This window comes from Rhinolophus hipposideros (genome assembly GCF_964194185.1).
Source record: "Rhinolophus hipposideros genome assembly, chromosome: 3".
Taxonomy (NCBI): domain Eukaryota; kingdom Metazoa; phylum Chordata; class Mammalia; order Chiroptera; family Rhinolophidae; genus Rhinolophus; species Rhinolophus hipposideros.
In genome coordinates, this window is record NC_138049.1 from 76,256,965 (window position 1) to 76,275,667 (window position 18,703).

General features: G+C 34.2%; 1 protein-coding gene across 2 annotated transcripts in view; it reads right to left on the reverse strand.

Moving 5' to 3' along the window:
* Positions 1–18,703, reverse strand: part of SMAP1 (small ArfGAP 1) — a 133,285-nt gene that overhangs the window by 68,111 nt on the left and 46,471 nt on the right. For both annotated transcript variants that reach the window (XM_081044196.1, XM_081044195.1), the window contains exon 3: positions 5,777–5,862. In XM_081044196.1, the coding sequence (XP_080900322.1) occupies positions 5,777–5,862 (86 nt within the window). The remainder of the gene's footprint in view (positions 1–5,776; positions 5,863–18,703) is intronic.

The following is an 18,703-nucleotide window of genomic DNA, read 5'->3' on the forward strand; positions in this document are numbered from 1 at the left end:
ACCACAAAGTGAAACTTTAAAATTCCATGGGATTCACCTGAGGAAAGATTGTGATTTAGGGAACATGCTATGAACTTGGTTGATCTCAATTCCTACATGTCACTTATAGCAAAAACGTAGCACATGGTCCTTATGTATTTCTGTACAAGGCCCCAAACGCAAGCCAATTCTTCACTTTTAATTCACCTAAAGAAACAATATTTTATTCCAGGGATCAGCAAACATTTCCTTAAAGGTCCAGGTAGTAAATATTTTAGGCTTTGCAGTCTATGGTGCAACTACTCAACTCTGCCTTTGCAGCTCCAAAACAGCCATAGAAAATTCATAAATAAATGGGCATGACTGTGTTCTAATACATTTATTTATAAAGTCAGTAGCTGGCTCATGGTCTTATAGTTATTGATTCCTCCATTCTATCTCAATGCTAGAGAGCAAATAGCCAAACTGGATTTATAGAGTGTCTGTGCCTGCAAACTGTCATTATAGTAGTTCCCCCTTCTCCACAGAGGATACATTCCAAGACCCCCTGTGGATGCCTGAAACCACAGACAGTGCCAAACCCTAGATATGCTATTTTTTTCTATACATACATACCAATAATAAAGTTTAATTTATAAATTAGGCACAGTACGAGATTAACAACAATAACTAATAAAACAGAACAATTAGAACAACATATTGTGATAAAAGGTATGTGAATGTAGTCTCTCTCTCAAAATATCTGAAATTTTCCATTTAGTATTTTTGAGTGTGGTTGACCATGGGTAACTTGAAACTGCAGAAAGTGAAATGAATAAGAGGGGACTACAGTATAAACAATTTGAGAGATTTTCAATGGAAAGTAATTCCCAAAGAAGATGGTCTCCAATGTATATCCTCATTTTGGTACCAGTAGGCACTTGTTATTTAACTGGCAGTTATTGTGACCTTCAAGTTAGCTAATCTACTGAAACTAAACCTACCGCATTTCCCCGAAAATAAGACCTAGCCGGACAATCTGCTAATATAGCATAGTATAGTACAGTACAGTGCAATACAATACAATATAATAATATAATACTGGGTTCTTATATTAATTTTTGCTCCAAAAGACGCATTAAAACTGATTGTCGGGCTAGGTCTTATTTTCAGGGAAACAGCGTATGATGTAAAAAAGATAATGTTCCTCATCTCACAAAGTTGTTCAGAGTTTATGTAATGTACATAAAGCACTAGGCACAGTATCTAACAAAGAGCAACATTCAATAAATGTTTTTATTTTTAGGTACACTTGTATCTGTTTCCTCATCTTTAAAATGAAAATAACACCAAGACTCATCTCACAGGATTATTGTAAGAATTAAATAAGTGAGTGTATGTAAAGAACTAAGAACAACAGTGCATGGCACACAGTGTGTGCTATTTAATTTTTAGCTATTATAAAAATGTATTTTGATAGTCAAATCTTTTAAAACACAGGGCCCATGGTAGAGGAGGAACTGGACAGGGCTAAGATGACTTGCATATCACAAGTTTAAATAGATGAACAAATGAAAAACAACAACCAAAGAAGAAATGAATTTGGAGATCAGGAAACACTTATCTTCTTTTTCCAATCTCCAGGTCTCCAAATACGACTTAGTTATACTGATAAAGATCAATAATACAACCAAAAAAACAGAAATAGAGTATTTTCTGGAAATAGAATATAGAATCAATTAGAAATAGAATCAAGGTAAGCAATATATTAATAACTATTCCAGTTTAAGAGGTTTATTTGGGAATTAGCAAATAACAAAATACCCCAGAATCTTCCCCATGGCTATAGTTACAAAACATTCAATACAGGACCCTTAATCATCCCTTCCCTCAAAATTAACAAATTTTGTACTACACAAGCCCAGAAAACTTTTAACATTATTATGTATTTTATCTTTTACCATGTAATTATTAGTATTTTAAGATTTTTTTCCCTTTCTTTAAAGATATCATTTAAAAGACAACTAAATTAATATCTACTCCCAAGAAGAAAATCTTCCAGTTCCAGACACAGACCACTGACAGCAGTAAAACTTGAAAAGCTCAAAGGAGAACTGCTGATTAGCTTTGGTGCACAATAGGTCTCATGGAACTGAAGTAATTAAAGTTTTTAGATAAGACAAAATATCCTAATAATGAAAAGCTTAATGTAAAGCTTTATCATTTGTCATACACTAGTACAGGAAGCCTATAATTAACCACATCCCACATGAGAAATTACATTTTCACAGCAGCTTTTGCCTAAGTTTTGTAATTGTAAAGCTTTTAAAATGACAAATTTTGTTAAGAATGCTGTGAGGTCCCGTATTATGTGAGTTTTGTTTCCACTTGCCTCTAGAGATGAAACAACTATATTTAAAATCAATGAAAGTGCAGAGATATTAGGCTTTTAAAAAAACACTGAGCTTTAGAATGATTCATGAAATAAGGAAAAGAGACAGGTTTTCTTACTGGTCTCCCTAATACAACCTCCAAATCAGTGTTTCATGATTAAAAGGGACAAAAGTGATATGGCTATAACTAAGCGGGGGGGAAAAATTAACGCTATAGTGTTGTATGAGATACAGGAGCCAGTCTCACGGTCCAAGTGGTGTCATCTTATACTCTTATCATTGGTAGTCATTTATCTCAAATTTGTTCAAACAAAATCCCTCTTTACGTAGTTTCTGACAACTATTTTTGTGAACAGTAAGGAGTCATATAAATATAAATCATAATATGACCATAATTTGTAAATGCTTTATAAGTAGGAGCATTTAGTTTGAAAAGTCAAATAAGCGTGCTGAGCTAACAGCAAAAATACACATAACCCAAAAGCCTGAGGTGAATCATACCAGGTACTCAAAAGGTGAAATCATTACCCAGACTTCAGGTCTAGTCGCAGAGTCCCAAACTATAAGCCTATCTATTTTTAAGCGCCATCAAGACTCAAATATGGTAACATCAATTTTACTCAGACTATCATCATTAAATAATATTCAAGTGCCCTTAAAGAGGATGCAAGTCTGGAGGCTCTGGGAAGTTTGTTAACAGCTTTTTGAGCATCCCACCCTCTCCCCAGCCAAAAATGAAAATATAATGATCTCACTGAGCTGTTCTGAAAATTAAAAAAGATAATGTTCATAGAATGCCAAGCTCAGTGTTTGAAACACAGCAAACCCTTATTAAGTAGTAAAGCTACCGCAGCTGTTATTTCCAACATTATACATTCACTGTGTCAAAGGTCCAAGATTTACCAGACACCAATCAATTCACTATAAAAATCTCTCCTGAAATTTTCAGATGAGGACCAAATATTTACAAAATTTATCAGCAAAAAAATACCAGAATAATTGACTATCTCATTAATCCTTTACTTGTTTAAGGTTCATATATATAAGATAGTAATTACTTAAGAAATAGTATTCCTACCAACATATACAAAATGGTGCATAGAAAAGTTCAATATAACAGGATAACAAGAAGCTAAATATTGTCTTGCCCTGAGTATCTTCAAAGCTTATTCGAAAATGACATGAAATCATGGTGATAGAATGAGTAACTTAGAAGCCACTTTCATCCAAAGTACCACATAATGTTACCTCCACAATTTCAAGAACTTCAAGTGATTTATCCTGTAATATTCAAGAGAAGTCCAAAAACCCTCAGCTCAAACCAACCCCTAACACACATACACAAAAACTTCCAGAAAAGGGAGAGTCTTTAATTTGAGGGATCTTACATGTCAAATCAGGCTGGGAAGTGAGAAGCAGAAAGAAGAGGAATAAATCAGTACAACTAGCAAGCAGTTCGTAATAATCACCTAGGATATTATTTGTTTGCTCTGCTTCCCAGGGTTCTGTCCTAGGCCTTCATTTTTCAGAGAAAGAAAACAGCATTCCCAAGATTCTCAATAAAACCCCCCAAAAGAATAAAGGACCACTGTCCTAGATAAATGTAACTTCGCGCAGTACTTTTCTATCCCTTCCATGCTAAGTGAATCTCCAATCTGCACTCTTCCTGCTTTCTTCTAGGGTCCAGACTCATGTTTCCAGTCAGTTAATGGGTATCTCCATGTATGTAACCAACAGACACTTTAACCTGCCCAAAGTGCTGATGCACAGCTCATTATTTCAATTTCTAACTCTTAAATCGTCATCTGACATTGAATTCCTTCTCTCTACTGAATTCCATAGAACCTCAGCCAAACTAGAAAACGTGGGGTCATCTCAGTGTCCTTCTCAGAAACAAAGCTGATTTTAACCTAACCCAACAGTTCCTGCTTTTCCAATCTCCTTCTGAACTACCCAATCTCTTCCTGTCCGTTCTCAATTCCACTATCTAATTTATATATCTTCATCATTGCTCATTTCAGGGCTACATTGGTATTCTATATGGTCGCTCTGATTCCAAGATCTCCTTCGACTAATTTTCCTTGTGGTAGACAAAGTTTCTAATGTTTCTCCTGCTTCAAAACATGTCAAGGCTTTTCAAATCCTTTAACCCTTTGGGTCAATGAAATGTACAGGTACAAACTGTTCTATATAATAATGAAACCCCTGACAATCTGAAAAATAAGCTTCTGCTGCCATTTGCCCCACAAAACTTAACTCTTGTCACATCAAAACCTTAAAATATCATGTTGCTCACACCTTAATACTTCTGCTCACACAACATTTTTATGACTGAAATGTACCTCTTACTCCTACCCTAGAATCCTACTATAATAAAAATAGCCTTGGATACCAGATTGCTAAATTTGTAGGAAGGAGGTAGGGAAGCAGAAAACAGAACGTATACTAACTTTTTGAATGTAGCTTAAAGGGTTCTATACAAACATGAGAATATATACAATGACCTATATCTCCATGTGAGAAAAGATCACCCCTTTTTCACTGTTTGACCACACAAACTGTTTTTGTATACAAATGGGTAATGTCTAACTGATCTTTAAGAAACTACATTTTATTGTCAAAACCACAAATGTCATCTTTGGATAGAATCACAAATACTTACAATCAGTAAGATAATCTTATTTATAGAGCAGCACAATTTTGATGAGCTATTTTCTCTAACTTCAATACGAGTTTGAGAGATCCTATAGAATCAAATGATTTTATCTTTAACAAATGTGAAAAGCATCCTAACTAAAATGCCTGTGAGAAAATATTTTGTTTATTCATTAAAGCAATTTGTAAAGTAAACCTATTTGTGCAACCTAAGCAAAGATGGAATGTCAGTAGTAAATATTAGCATTCATTACTTCAGCACGTCCACTTACACTAAAAATGTAATTTTCCACTAAATATGTAATTTTCCTTTTAAATTAATACTTGCCAAACAGCTTCACATAAATATAAGGACTATATAAAAGTGATCAAAGAAAATCCATTTGGAAATTATTTTTAAAAATACTCAAGATGCTCACAAATCAAATCTCTAATAAACAGGGTAAAATAATGAACAATATATACTCTCCAATCAAGAGCTTGAGATCAATCAAGATTATAAACTTAGTAATAATTACTAATAATTACTTAGCCATAATTTTTTAAACTTAGTAATAATTACATTAAAATACTAGGTAGATTACGTATTACCAAATTCTTAATAAAAATTTACTACGTACAAAGCACAGCTCAGGGCATATCAAATTCTATCTTTAATGAACGACAGTATCATAAAGTTCACATCTTCCTAAATACTTATAGTTCAAACATGAACTATAAAAGTGAGTTAATTCTGTACAGACCCACAATAAAGAAATATTAAAGGATACTGATCTGTCTGTGGTCTTCGAAAGTTCTCAGGAAGATTGGCTTCATAGAGTAATCTTGCTTTAGTATTTCCCATATCTTGCATACACTATAACAAAAAAAATCAAGTATTTTCATTACTCATATGAACATTAAAAATTAATTCTTATACACACACATATATACCAGGGATGCAAAAAAAATGTACACACATGATTTGTATTCATTTTTCGTTATTGGTATATATTATTACAATTTTAATGCAGTTTTTTCCTTTTTTCCCCCTTCTTCTGTCCCCCCACTTCTCCCTCCCTGCCCCCACCCCCCACCTCCCACTCCAGTTCAAGCCGTTGTTTCTCAGTCTGGTTGTGTAGGACCCAGCTCCCTGGCCCATGCTGGTACTATGAGCCTTGCGCTCCCCACACTGAGGCAGTGGGTTGGTTGGCCGCTCACAGCAGCTCACAGCAGCTCTTTTGCCAGCTGCGGGCTGCTAACGCTGGCTGCTGGCTACTCATGCTGGCCACCAGCCGCTCCTGGCAGCACACAGCAGCTCACACAGCAGCCTGCGGCAGCACACAGCAGCTCACGGCCACCCAGCTCCAGGAGAACCATTGTTCGCAATCTTATCTGCAGAGGGTGCAGCCCACTGGCCCATGTGGGAATCGAACCAGAGACCTCGGCATTAGGTGCATGGCACTCCAACCACCTGAGCCACCAAGCCAGCCCAATTTTTTCCTCTCTTAAAATGTGTAGTTTTTTTGGCACCCTATGTATATACATATACACACACATCTATATGAATACCAGGTACCATTTATTATTTCCAACATATATACTTCTTAGTAAAATAAATCACAACCATGAAATTAATTACTCAAGTTCAAAATAGGAGCATATTTTTTATCCTTCACATTTTTCAACATATGAGAATCCACAGTTTTCTACTGTATTTTTCTGTGACTACAATATCATCTTTATTTATACTCACTACTTCCTAAAAGTGAATTCCCTATGTAGCCTGCGGACAGTATTACTATTATTTTAAATACACCACTTGAACAACACTGCCGTTTCCAGGGTAACAACTACAGATTAAATTTTCTTTGTTTTGAGCTTTAAAATACTCTGAGGTTTCATGATTTACAATGAAGATCACTATGGAGAGCAGACAAAAGAGAAATAGTGCTAACCTCAAACTCTACAGAAGTGAATTAATTTCTTTGAGGTTATTAACTTCCGAGATTCTGCTGAAAGCTATGGACCCTCTACCCACGAAAACACTGTGCCCAATGGCCAAATTGTACATACAAGTTCAGGAGTTCCTCCTTAAAATCTATAAATCCCAAGAGTAAGAACCAATACTCAGGAGGCATAAAATAATTTGCTAATCATTTCAACCATTTTAATTAAGTTTCAGAATCATCTATGAGTAAGGACAAGCCAAACAGTACTTCCTGGATATTCCATTAGAAACTAAATTAATAGTTACAAATAAACATTATTCAATTATTATTTTACATTATTTACATAGAGCTTGCGTTCCTTAAAATGTTTTAATTGGTAGAAAAATCAGTTTTTATAACTTTTTTTTTATTTCCTAGACACACATACCTACACCCCTGAGAAGACAAATCTGGGTTTAACAGATCACTACTAGATGTCGACCTTGAGTTGTAGCCCTCAAGTGTACACAGAACTTTATCTTCCTTTAAATAAAAAATACAGTGGTTTTTCTCCCAACTGAGAGTTTTAAGGTGTACAAAATACTAATATATACTCACTGCTGGATGTCTATTTTACCCCCTATCAACCTAAGTATTCTTTCAGAGTAAATGAGATTTCTAAGTCACTCTTCTAGAGATAATGAGAAAGTAAAGTAGTAGGGGGCTGGGAAATATAAGGGGATAGTAAATTAAAAAATAATTAAAGGTTTTTTGTTATTTAGCTCTAGAGATAAAACAGAAGCTAAGGCAAAATAAACCCAAGCTTCAAAAGTATATAAGATACTAATATTGAATGTCAACTACAATTTAAAAATAAATTTTTAAAAAAGGGTGTAAGATGAAGAAAATGTTTGTATAAGGTGAACTGACAGTACAAGGTCAAAGGATTCTACTACATCATGACACACTCTTGCATGTAGTATGAGCAGAGCTAATATATAATTCTGTGGTGGGGAACATGACTTAAGAAACTGTCAGTATAGTCTGCCCTTCCTGAAACAAGAAAAAAATGTTTCCTATCTCAAGCAAGCATATGATGCTGTATCTTCGTGCCATAGTGGGTATTTGGAAGTAGAGATGATCAAGCTATATAACCATAAAGATAGTAAACATTTGGAAAGAATTAGACCAAAAAAAATAATCTCATAATTTGCACAATATCTGCAATGAAGCAAAAAGTGACTTAGATACAGCTCACAGAAACTATAAAAGTAAGAAAACTTGAAAACTTCTATGAAGCAAATAAAAAACATGGAGACTTTAACAAAAATTTAATAAGACTAAAAACAGTATGTGCTTGCTATATATGCCACATCTCATTGATCCTATGTTTTTCTTCATATTTTAACATTTATGATAAGTAATAATGTTACGATTGATAGTATCTTATAATGGATTTTTATTAGTCCATAGAGGTGCATCTTACAATCAGCAATATCTTATATTCAATGAATATGACTGTACACATTTTATATAAAATATTCTTTAATTTATGTAGGTCATTAATATTTTATTCTGTCAAAATAAAAACTAATTAGGAACAAGGCATACATGTACATTATACCATATTATTTAATGTTCTATGCATGACATAAATCACAATTAAACAGGAGGGGAAACAAGAGGTATAAAAATCGGAAAGGGAGAAATGATGTGAAATGAGTCATTTCTACAGGAGAATACCGCCAGAAGTGACTGGGTTCAGGTTCATAGATGTGCGTGTTAGTTGGGACTATGGGAAACAAGGATTCAGTGACATCACAGATGTAGAAAGATCATTTTGTAAGGAAAAGGAAGACATTGGTTAAGCACAAATGGTTTCTAAAAACTAGAACAGAGTAGGTAGAAGGAAGGTCAGCAATGCAAAGATCAGTAGAGATGAAAGGTTAAACAGTTTGGAGATGGTTAGAACTAGGGGAAGATAACAGGAGCTGGCATTTCGAAGAGGTGATAGAAGTTAGGTACAAACTAGCTGTCCTCAAAGTTTCAAGACATAGATAAAGACCCTCTGGAACACTTACAGAAACATATTCTATTGGCCCTGAAGAATAAACTCTGGTAATCAGGGGAAGAAAATAATGAAAATAGCCTAACGACTATAATGACAAGCTTTAGCCTCAATACTTTATTTTTATATATAAATAATATATATTGTAAATTGCATATATATGTTACATATATTGCATATACATACATGGTATTTTACCTTTCAAAAAACGTGATTTAGGTATTATTACCCTAAATTGATGGGAATGGAAACTGAAGCTGCAAGATGCTAAGTAACAGGCCTATAATTATTAGTCTCCGTGAGTACTTAACTTTTGATAGAACCAACATCAGCTATCAGTAGTTTAGTTATCTCAGGCTGCATCTAGTAAAAGTAGGAACTATGTCCTACAGGGCTTACAGACACCTGGCTCTTCACTTTAGAAGCTCAGTTTTCATTTTACAAATGAGGAAACTGAAGCACAAAAAGGTTCTATGATTTCTCTGATGGGGAGTAACACAATGAATGAGTTATAGGGTTGAGAGTAGGATCACGTTCCCTCCATCTCAATCTTTACCACCATCCACAACTAGTCAAAACAAGTATCCAGGAAATTTCAACACAAAATAGAATACTGTTAAGTACTGCCTCCATTATTAAAACATCATTCCTGTTATTAAAACATTAATCATTTTCTTTTAGGTTCTCTCATCCAAAATGCTTTAGCAAAATGCACTGACTATTAGAAAGGAAGATTTTAGTTGCTTATTCTTTGGCAATTTGTAATTCAGTTTTCCACAGCTCGATGAGCAGACCGGTTGTAGGGGAAAAAAGAGCGGGGGTGGGAGATGATAAAGGGCATATACTTCTTTTAAAAGAAATGCCATTTAGGTAGAACATATTTTTAAATTAATATCATTAACTATTCCTATTCCAATCTGTCCTATTTCATACATTATATGTTCCTAGAAAGATGAATTTTACATTGTACTTTTCGAATGAACCATCTTCATCCAAAATCACCACCATTATAACTGTAAATTAAGGCTTCACCTGGAAATGGTATAACGAATCACACTGAAGAATCCCAAAACCTACTATTAAAAGTATTTTGTCCTTGTCAATACATAACTACGTGTTTTTAGTTTCTGTGTATAATCCAGTACATAGAACAACATCTGCCCAAGGCCTCACACATCACTTGAGATTCAATTTCAAAAAAATACTATTTGAACTGAAATGCTGACAAGCATCTATAGGTAGATATATTATCATCACAATCTAACACAGACGAAACATTTCTATTTTTGAAACTTTAGTAGAAAACATTTCATACCCAATCCTAGTTTTTGCACTAGAAACAATAAAACCTATATTCTAAAAGAGTTTTAAGTTTTCTATGCTTTACAGAAACTGAAGAGAATTGGGATTGTCAATTTAAAGGTTTAACTTGCATCTATTTATTGAATTTGTATAATATAACAAACTAAAACATACAAAATACAACTTAAACTTAAAATCAATATAATAAAAAGTGGGATTAGATTAAAAAATAGGTAGAATCAATAAGTAGGCAAACAAATGTAATGGGAAATTTTATGTTTATGTAACAGTACTGTATATGTTTTTCAAAAAGTCACTGTTACATGTCAATGAGGCATCTCCAGTGAAAAAAATTATAAATAAGCAACACAAACAATTTTACTGACAAAAGAACCTTGAAATAAATGTGAAAGTAAAAGATTATAGGAATAGAGAGAAATAAATGATAAAATGTGCCCAAGTTTAAATCATTGTCAGTATCAGGAAATAATAAAAGGCAAGAGAAATGACAGGCTACTTGATATTCCAAGTTAATGATTCATCCTCCTGAGAATACAACTTGTCAAATTTTTTTTCTTTTCTTTAATCTTCTCAAATTTGGAAAGCAGAGCTCTTTGTGGAATCCAACTCAGTAATACAACTACTTCTGGGTATGGCTTATATTTATCCTTCCCCAACTAAAGCAAATACAGTCCAGGCTAGGCTCAGTGGCTGTTTAAGAAATATGGCTCCTTGGACCTCCTTTCTCCATCACCTTTGTGTATCCTCCTCCTTTTCCCAGTACCTACCTATCTGTCCCTGTAACGTTTCCTGAACTTTCTTCCTCAGATACTAATAGGTACATGGTCAACAACAACAATTGTTAAATTAAAATTCACAACAATGTATTAATTTAGGAAACTATCTGGATAAATTTCAGAAAATTTTCTGTGTGTTCTGTTCTGATTTGCCCTTCTGGATTTACTGGCTGTTTTAAAAAATGGACTAAGTGGGGGTGGAAAAGCAGCTACAAAATAAAGAACTGAGATTACTAATAGCATTGTTGCAAATGATTAGGTTACAATGTGGCAATTAGATCTAAACTGCCAAAAGCAAAAATGCAAAACATTAAAATATCAAAATCTTACATGTTAGTGTATAAAGGAAGGATGCTGAACATGTCTATATTAAGTCTGGAGAAGAAAGGTAAAATCATGTAAATTAAAACTCTTCTACCTAATTTTCTGAGGAATAGATAAGGGAAAAGAAGAATCTTACCTCCAGTTCAAAAGATTATTGTGTAAGGATATGAAAACAACTAAAAATGTGTACCACCCATATGTTCCTGTATACGAATAAAATCTTTTCAGTAAAAATATACAGAAAACTGATAAGTGGTTGTTCCTAACAAGAAAAACTAGATGACTGAGGGACAAAAAATGGGAGGTAGACTATTCATTTTATACCTCTTGTACCCTTTGAAGTTTGTACCATGTCCATATATTTTCAATTCTCCCAAACAATAAAATAATTGGGAGGGGCTCTATTAATCCTGCAATGTTTTTAAATAAAATACTATCCAGAGGGAGCTCAGCAAGGGTATCCAAGTAGCATCTGAATCAGAGCAAGGAGACCCTCCTCACTGGTATCCTACATTCCTACTTGGAGAACAAAGTTTTCTAATCAAAGAGATTATGAATCAAATCAAATGAAATTTGATTTAATTTACATTTTTATAAATCTTACAATAAAAAATGCTCTCAAAGTATAAATATGCCATTTGTTTACCGCGTCTTTCCCAGTATTATCATCATCTTAAAGAAACAGTATTGTTGCAGAAGCCTGCATCATTGAAATTTCAATGTTTGTTTTTGCTTCTTAAAATTTCAATGCATTTGTTTTTGTGTGGGAGACAGAGTACAACTTGCTCTACTATTTTCTGTTCATTAAATTTGTAGAACACAAAGACTAAGATTTTCAAACTGCCTTGGCTAAATTTTTAAAACACACACACACACACACACACACACACACACACACACACACAAACTCAATTAAAAAGTGAAAAAGAGTATTTGTAGTCCCTGAATAAATTCTTCATGTCAGTGACTCACCTCTACTACCACTGGAAATTTTTCAGAATAGTTCTCTATCTTCCTCTCAAAAGCCACCAGGATTTCTTGCATAGGAGCAAGCTTTTCAGGACTGGCTTCAAGATCTTTTGGATTCCAGCTGCTGGAAAAGAAGGGCCACCATTTTTGGTCTTGGGAACTCTTTGGAAATATTTAACAGAGTCCATGCCTTCAGTTTTTATAAAAAACTTGTTTTAGGGGAGTTGTCCTCTTTCTGTTGTAATTGTTCTTTTTAAGAACAAAGTAAGTAAACCACACATTTAAAAATTAAATTTTTAAATGATGTGTAATTAGAGCTACCAGTTTTCATTATTTTTCACAATTTCTAGACATTCTCGGATCTTGATTTATCTGTAGCAGCATTTGATAGTTGCTATATCACAGTCTTTTGTCATCTGTACTTTCTGAAATTCATACCACTACCTAAACAAACCACTACTTTCATGCTAGGTGTTTAAGGCCCAGCTCAGGAGTCATCCTGGACTGTTCCCTCCTCTGTCAGAAGTCTTAGTGATTCTAACTCCTTAATATTTTTTTGTAGGCTTCTCCCAATAATCAATCCCATTACCACTACTTCAGTTCAAGATCTAGTCACCCATTGCCTAAGCCACCAAAGAAACAAGCCCATCAGATTTATGTTCTCAAAAGGAATGTAATATTAAATGTTACTCTTCAACTTAGAATACTGTATTAATCAGAGTCCCTATCCCCACCCCATCACTCATAGGATCAAGACCACACCAGCCCCGGGCCGCACCTCTCCCCTTTACCATCTATGACACACGTAACTGCACCCAACACTCTGTTCACAGAAAATTACTTTACTTTCTCAAATGCAACATGCTTTCTCCATCTTTTTGCCTGGAAGGCCCTTGGCACACAGTAGTATGCTTTTAGAAATTCAGAAACAAACAAAGGTCTCTATAAAAATAGCAATGAGATATTTTTAAAACTTGTTTAAACTTACCATATCACTAGATGGTATTTTTGTTTTTTTTAAAAAAAAGGAGCCACTACTACGTAACTTGGTGAAGATCACCCACGATGTAGTTAACAAAGCCAAAACCAGAACCCACTTCCATAGAGTTCTAGCCCAGTTCTTTGACTATGTCTGCTACCCTCTATCATTTTTATTATATTCATACAGGACAGGGAAGATAAGTGATTACACCTTTAAACTATTATATGCAATGAAATTAGTAACAATTATGTTTCCAGATGATCCATTCACACAGGCAGGTATTCACTACTACCTAACAATTTCCTACCAAATATAGCACTCTATATGGGGATATATAAGCCCTTATTTTCAAATAATTTAATATTCCTTTAGTAATACTCTCTCAGTTCTACCTAGTTAGGCAGTACAGAAATAACAGAATTAAAATAATGAAAGACTTCCACTAACATCTTACCATGCTTTTCACTGTTCTGACCCAAAAACTATACCCAAGTCACTAGGAAAAGAGGATTCTAAAAATGATTACTGACTTTTCTAAAAGTTTAATCTTAAAGCAATTAACAAATCAAGTGAAAGAAGAAAATGCAGGGCACGATCCTGCACATTCCAATTCAAAATAAATATAACGTTTTCCCAAATGGATAGCCTAAAAATGCAAACTTCTTATTAAATTTCAGATTAAATTGTATTATAGAACAGTACCACATTTCTTTCTTCATCTTACTCTGCACATGTAGACAAACATAAATCCGCCTACTTGCTCTGCTCTTCTCTGAGAACACACTTAATGATTCCGGTCAGGGGTTAGCATAATAAATTGAATCTAAATCAACTTAAAAAGTTAAGTATGTACATTTGAGGCCATGATTTGAGAAATTTCATAAGCTTGATGGAATTATAATGAGCATTATTTCCACAAAATAAGAGGTAAGTTTCTTGACCTTGGGTTTTCTTGAATAACTGTATACCAAGAATTGTGCACTGAAAACGTATTATGTGCCTGGTTCTATAAAGCACTAGGAAAATTTATCTTGAGAGAGTAAGTCAAATGTGGTTAAATCATGGAGCTCTCCAAACTAGCTTCTTTTTTAAACTGGAATTTCATTCTATTAAATATTGTTTGTCATAGAAATTCTGTAATAGCAGTGACAATTTCTGAAGCTCCCAGATACTCCTTACACACAGACAAAAAAATTGTAACTAGAAAAAAAACAAAAACCCATGTACAACATTTACAACAAAACTTGGTGATACAGTCTCCCCATAAACTCCAAAATGCCATCACAAGGTAACGGCAAGGCACTAATGATCACTAGGCCTGCATGAGGCCTGCAACTAATGTGGAGTTGGGTGGATCTGAGAACAGAACACTAAAACAGTGAAGTGAAACAAACTAGAAATTACAGTGAACTAATTTGAAGAAAGTACATGAAACTGAACAGATTTTTACCCAATCCAACAGCAAGTAAATGCAAAGGATCCACAATAAATTTAAAATGGGGGGAATTATCTAGCCCCTATACATCCTCACTAGTTTTTCCAGGACAGGGCCCCACGCTGAGGATAAACTACTATGAAATACTCAAAATTGAGCGGGGTAAGAACAATGGAGATAAAGGAAGAGAAGGTCCAGATAAAAGTGGCAAAACAGAGCAAGAATATCTCAGAAAATAAATGACCTTACTTTTGAACATGACATGAAAACAACTGAAGAGAGTTCTGTGAAGTTAGAAAAGCTATCTTGAATATCTTTTCCTTTTAAAAGTAATGGAAAACTAATGTCAACATAAAAATAATCAATAGAAAAGAATCAAGATCGAATCTCCAAGTTATTAGAAGAAAATATCTCTTCAATGAAAATACAATAGACCAAATACCTACTAATTAAAAACGAGCTAAAAGACATGTACAAGCTATGAAAGAACATATAAAATGAGTTAAAAGACATGTGAAGTTACAAAAGAACAACTAAATCAGAAATTACGAACACTGAGAATTAAAATAAAAACTCAGGAAACAATTAGAAATGAAAAAAATATTTCAGAAATGAATATGAAAAGAAACACAACAAATAATGCCCTAAAGAAAACTGGAGAGGGAAGCTAAAGAAGAAAATATTTTAAATTAAAAAAAAAAAAAAAGTAATGAAAAGGATCCAAGAGAAAGTGACAAATATGGGAGTTAGGCAATGAAGATCCAACACACAGGTAAGAGAATCAATCACTGAAGAAGAAAACTCAAACAAGGAAACAGAATACTAAAAACCTAATTGTTTAAAAGTCGCTGAAAGAAAAAAATAATTTTGAAACTACACATAGAAAGTGCAAACCAAGATATACTCGTACCATGCAAACATTAAGCAGAACAAGGCTGTAATGATACAGGAAAATGCATAACTATGATATACCTATATTGCTGCTATGCAACAAAAAGATGATCTGAGCCAGTTACATTGCTTTAAATTTTCTTGTAGTCTCAGTAAAAGTAAAATCAGGTAAAGCTCATTGTAATAATATATTTTATTTTACGGATGCTTCTCCTCTGCAGAACTCCCATGGAAAACGTAATAACTTACCCTACCTTCATCAATGCAATATATTCTTGGATCCTGTTCCAAGTTCAAGAAATCTGCACAACTGCATGAGTCATGTCAAATTTAAGTTTCAACTGCCTATCAATATTCTAGTTTCAGGTTTCTATTTTTTGAAGATGGCAGAAACATTCAGAAAATGGGGTGGACAGAAAATGAGAGGGAAGAAAGCTTCTATTCTTTTGTTATGATACAGTGAACAGAGATGTAAAAAGAGCTGCGTTTAAAAATATTCCTTCCAGCCAAGAATGTAGTCAAAACTAAACTAAAAATGGTAAAGATATGAAAAGTGGGAGTGAAAATGTCTACAAAATGTTTAAGGCAAGTTCACAGGGGATATATCATATGCCTATGGAAACTGGGCAATTTCAAATGTGAAGTTCTCCAAAATATATTTGATAAATGAATAAATTTTAGTTGTGTGGTTTGGGGTTCCCAAGAAAATATGAAGTACCATACAATAAATGACAATAGTAAGTAATAAATAGTTTGCGAGAGCAGATAAATAAAAGATTTATAGATACACAAAGTATTAAATGTCCGGCTAGGTCTTACTTTCGGGGAAACACGTTATTATTAGGCAGTACAATTTGCGAGACTCTCTATAAAGTGAGGTAAGAAACTTATGAGCACAAGTAATGTTTCTATAATAAAAGTAAGATATTCTTCATTTAACTCCTTCAATATAGACACTGAGAAATGATTAAGAATTTTTAAATAATGGGGGAAAATTAAAATCAAGACTTGGGGTTAATGAAAAGTACAAAATAAAAAATAAAAGCTATAGTATTTATAAAAGTATTAAAAAACTGGTCCTTTCCAAAAAATTGAGAAGTACTTGATAATAAATCCAATATCAAAGACATTTAATCTGACCATGAACCACATTTTTAAAAACGAATTTGAAAAAATTTTAAGGTGAATAACTCCATTTCTATGCTAATAAAAATCAAAATAAATTTTGGTAGACAAATTATTCTTTTTTAAAAATTAGCATATAGCAATTCTAACACAGTTATGATATGGTAGATGCCTCCAAAACACTCACATACACAACACACACACACACACACACACACACACACACGCAATCGGACAATTAAGTTTGCAAATTTGCCACCATGAGCTTACACTGGCAGCACTGTACAAACAGCTCAGTGAGGTTTCATAACCTTGGTGTATCAGTGTCTCACAGCTGGGTTCGTGTCGCAGTGTGGCGATGTGTTGCTGAGTGGCATTCATTATTATTGTTGCGTGTTTTTGTGTGCCCTGGCAAGAATGTCTGAGCTTGAATTAGAGCAACGCACAAACATCAAGTTTCTTGTTAAACTTGACAAGAGTGGAAGAGAAATCAGGAAGAGAAATCAGTCCAAGCTTCTGGCGATAATGTCATGAAAAAAACAGCAGTGTACAAATGGATTAATCGTTTTCCTGAGGGGAGAGAACGCGTTACCAATGAAGAGAGGTCAAGGCAGCCAGTAACAAGCAGAACTGATGAAAACATTGCAAAACTCACCAAACTGTGCGTCTAAATCATCAGCTGACTGTGAGAAGCATAGCAGACCAGGTAAACATTGATAGAGGGTTCACACAGTTAGGAAAATTTTAACTGAAAATCTTGTCGTGAGAAAGGTGTGTGCAAAAATGGTCCTGAAGGAGCTCACCGATGAACAAAAGAAAAGGAGAGTCACGTTTGCCAAGACATTTTGGAGGCAAGACGATGTTTTGAGCCGTGTTATTACTGGTGATGAAACCTGAGTGTAACAATACGACCCTGAAACAAAGCGTCAAAGTGCACAATGGAAGTCAGCCAATTCTCCATGACCAAAAAAGTTTCATCCGTCCAAATCCAGAGTCAAAATGATGTTGCTAACCTTTTTTGATACCAGAGGGATTATTCATTATGAATTTGTACCAACTGGATAGTTAACTAAGTTTACTATTTGGAAGTACTGAAAAGACTGTGTGAAAAAGTTAGACAAAAACAACCTGAACTTTTCACCAACAATTCATGGCTCTTGCATCACGACAATGCACCAGCTCACATGCACTGTCTGTGAGGGAGTTTCGAGCCAGTAAACAAACAATTGTACTGGAACAGCCTCCCTAATCACCTGATCTGGCCCCCAGTGACTTCTTCCTTTACCCAAAGATAAAGGAAATATTGAAAGGAAGACATTTTGATGACATTCAGGACATCAAGGGTAATACGATGACAGCTCTGATGGCCATTCCAGAAAAGGAGTTCCAAAATTGCTTTGAAGGGTGGCCTAGGCGCTGGCATTGGTGCATAGCTTCCCAAGGGGAGTACTTAAAAGGTGACCATAGTGATATTCAGCAATGAGGTATGTAGCGCTTTTTCTAGGATGAGTTTGCGAACTTAATTGCCAGATAGTATGTGTAACTAATATAAGTATGGTGTACCTATAATACTAGTTGATAAGAAACTGCGAGGCAAAACTTAATAAGTAGTTATATTTTACAGAGTTCACACAGAAAAGAACACTTTTATGTAATAGCTTGACTGGACTCAGACATTAAATCACATTTCCACATTAACTAATAAAAGATCTAGAAAAAAATAGAACTAACCAAAATTTTGAAAATTAGAAACATGGTTTTCATGAAATGTTGGGGTGGTAGTAGGGAATGACGTAGGTAGGTCTGTATGCAGTAAAAGTATTTCTCTTCTATAAATAAACACTACCCAAGCATTTGTTATATCAAAGAAATTCTTATAAAATAGCCTATGAAT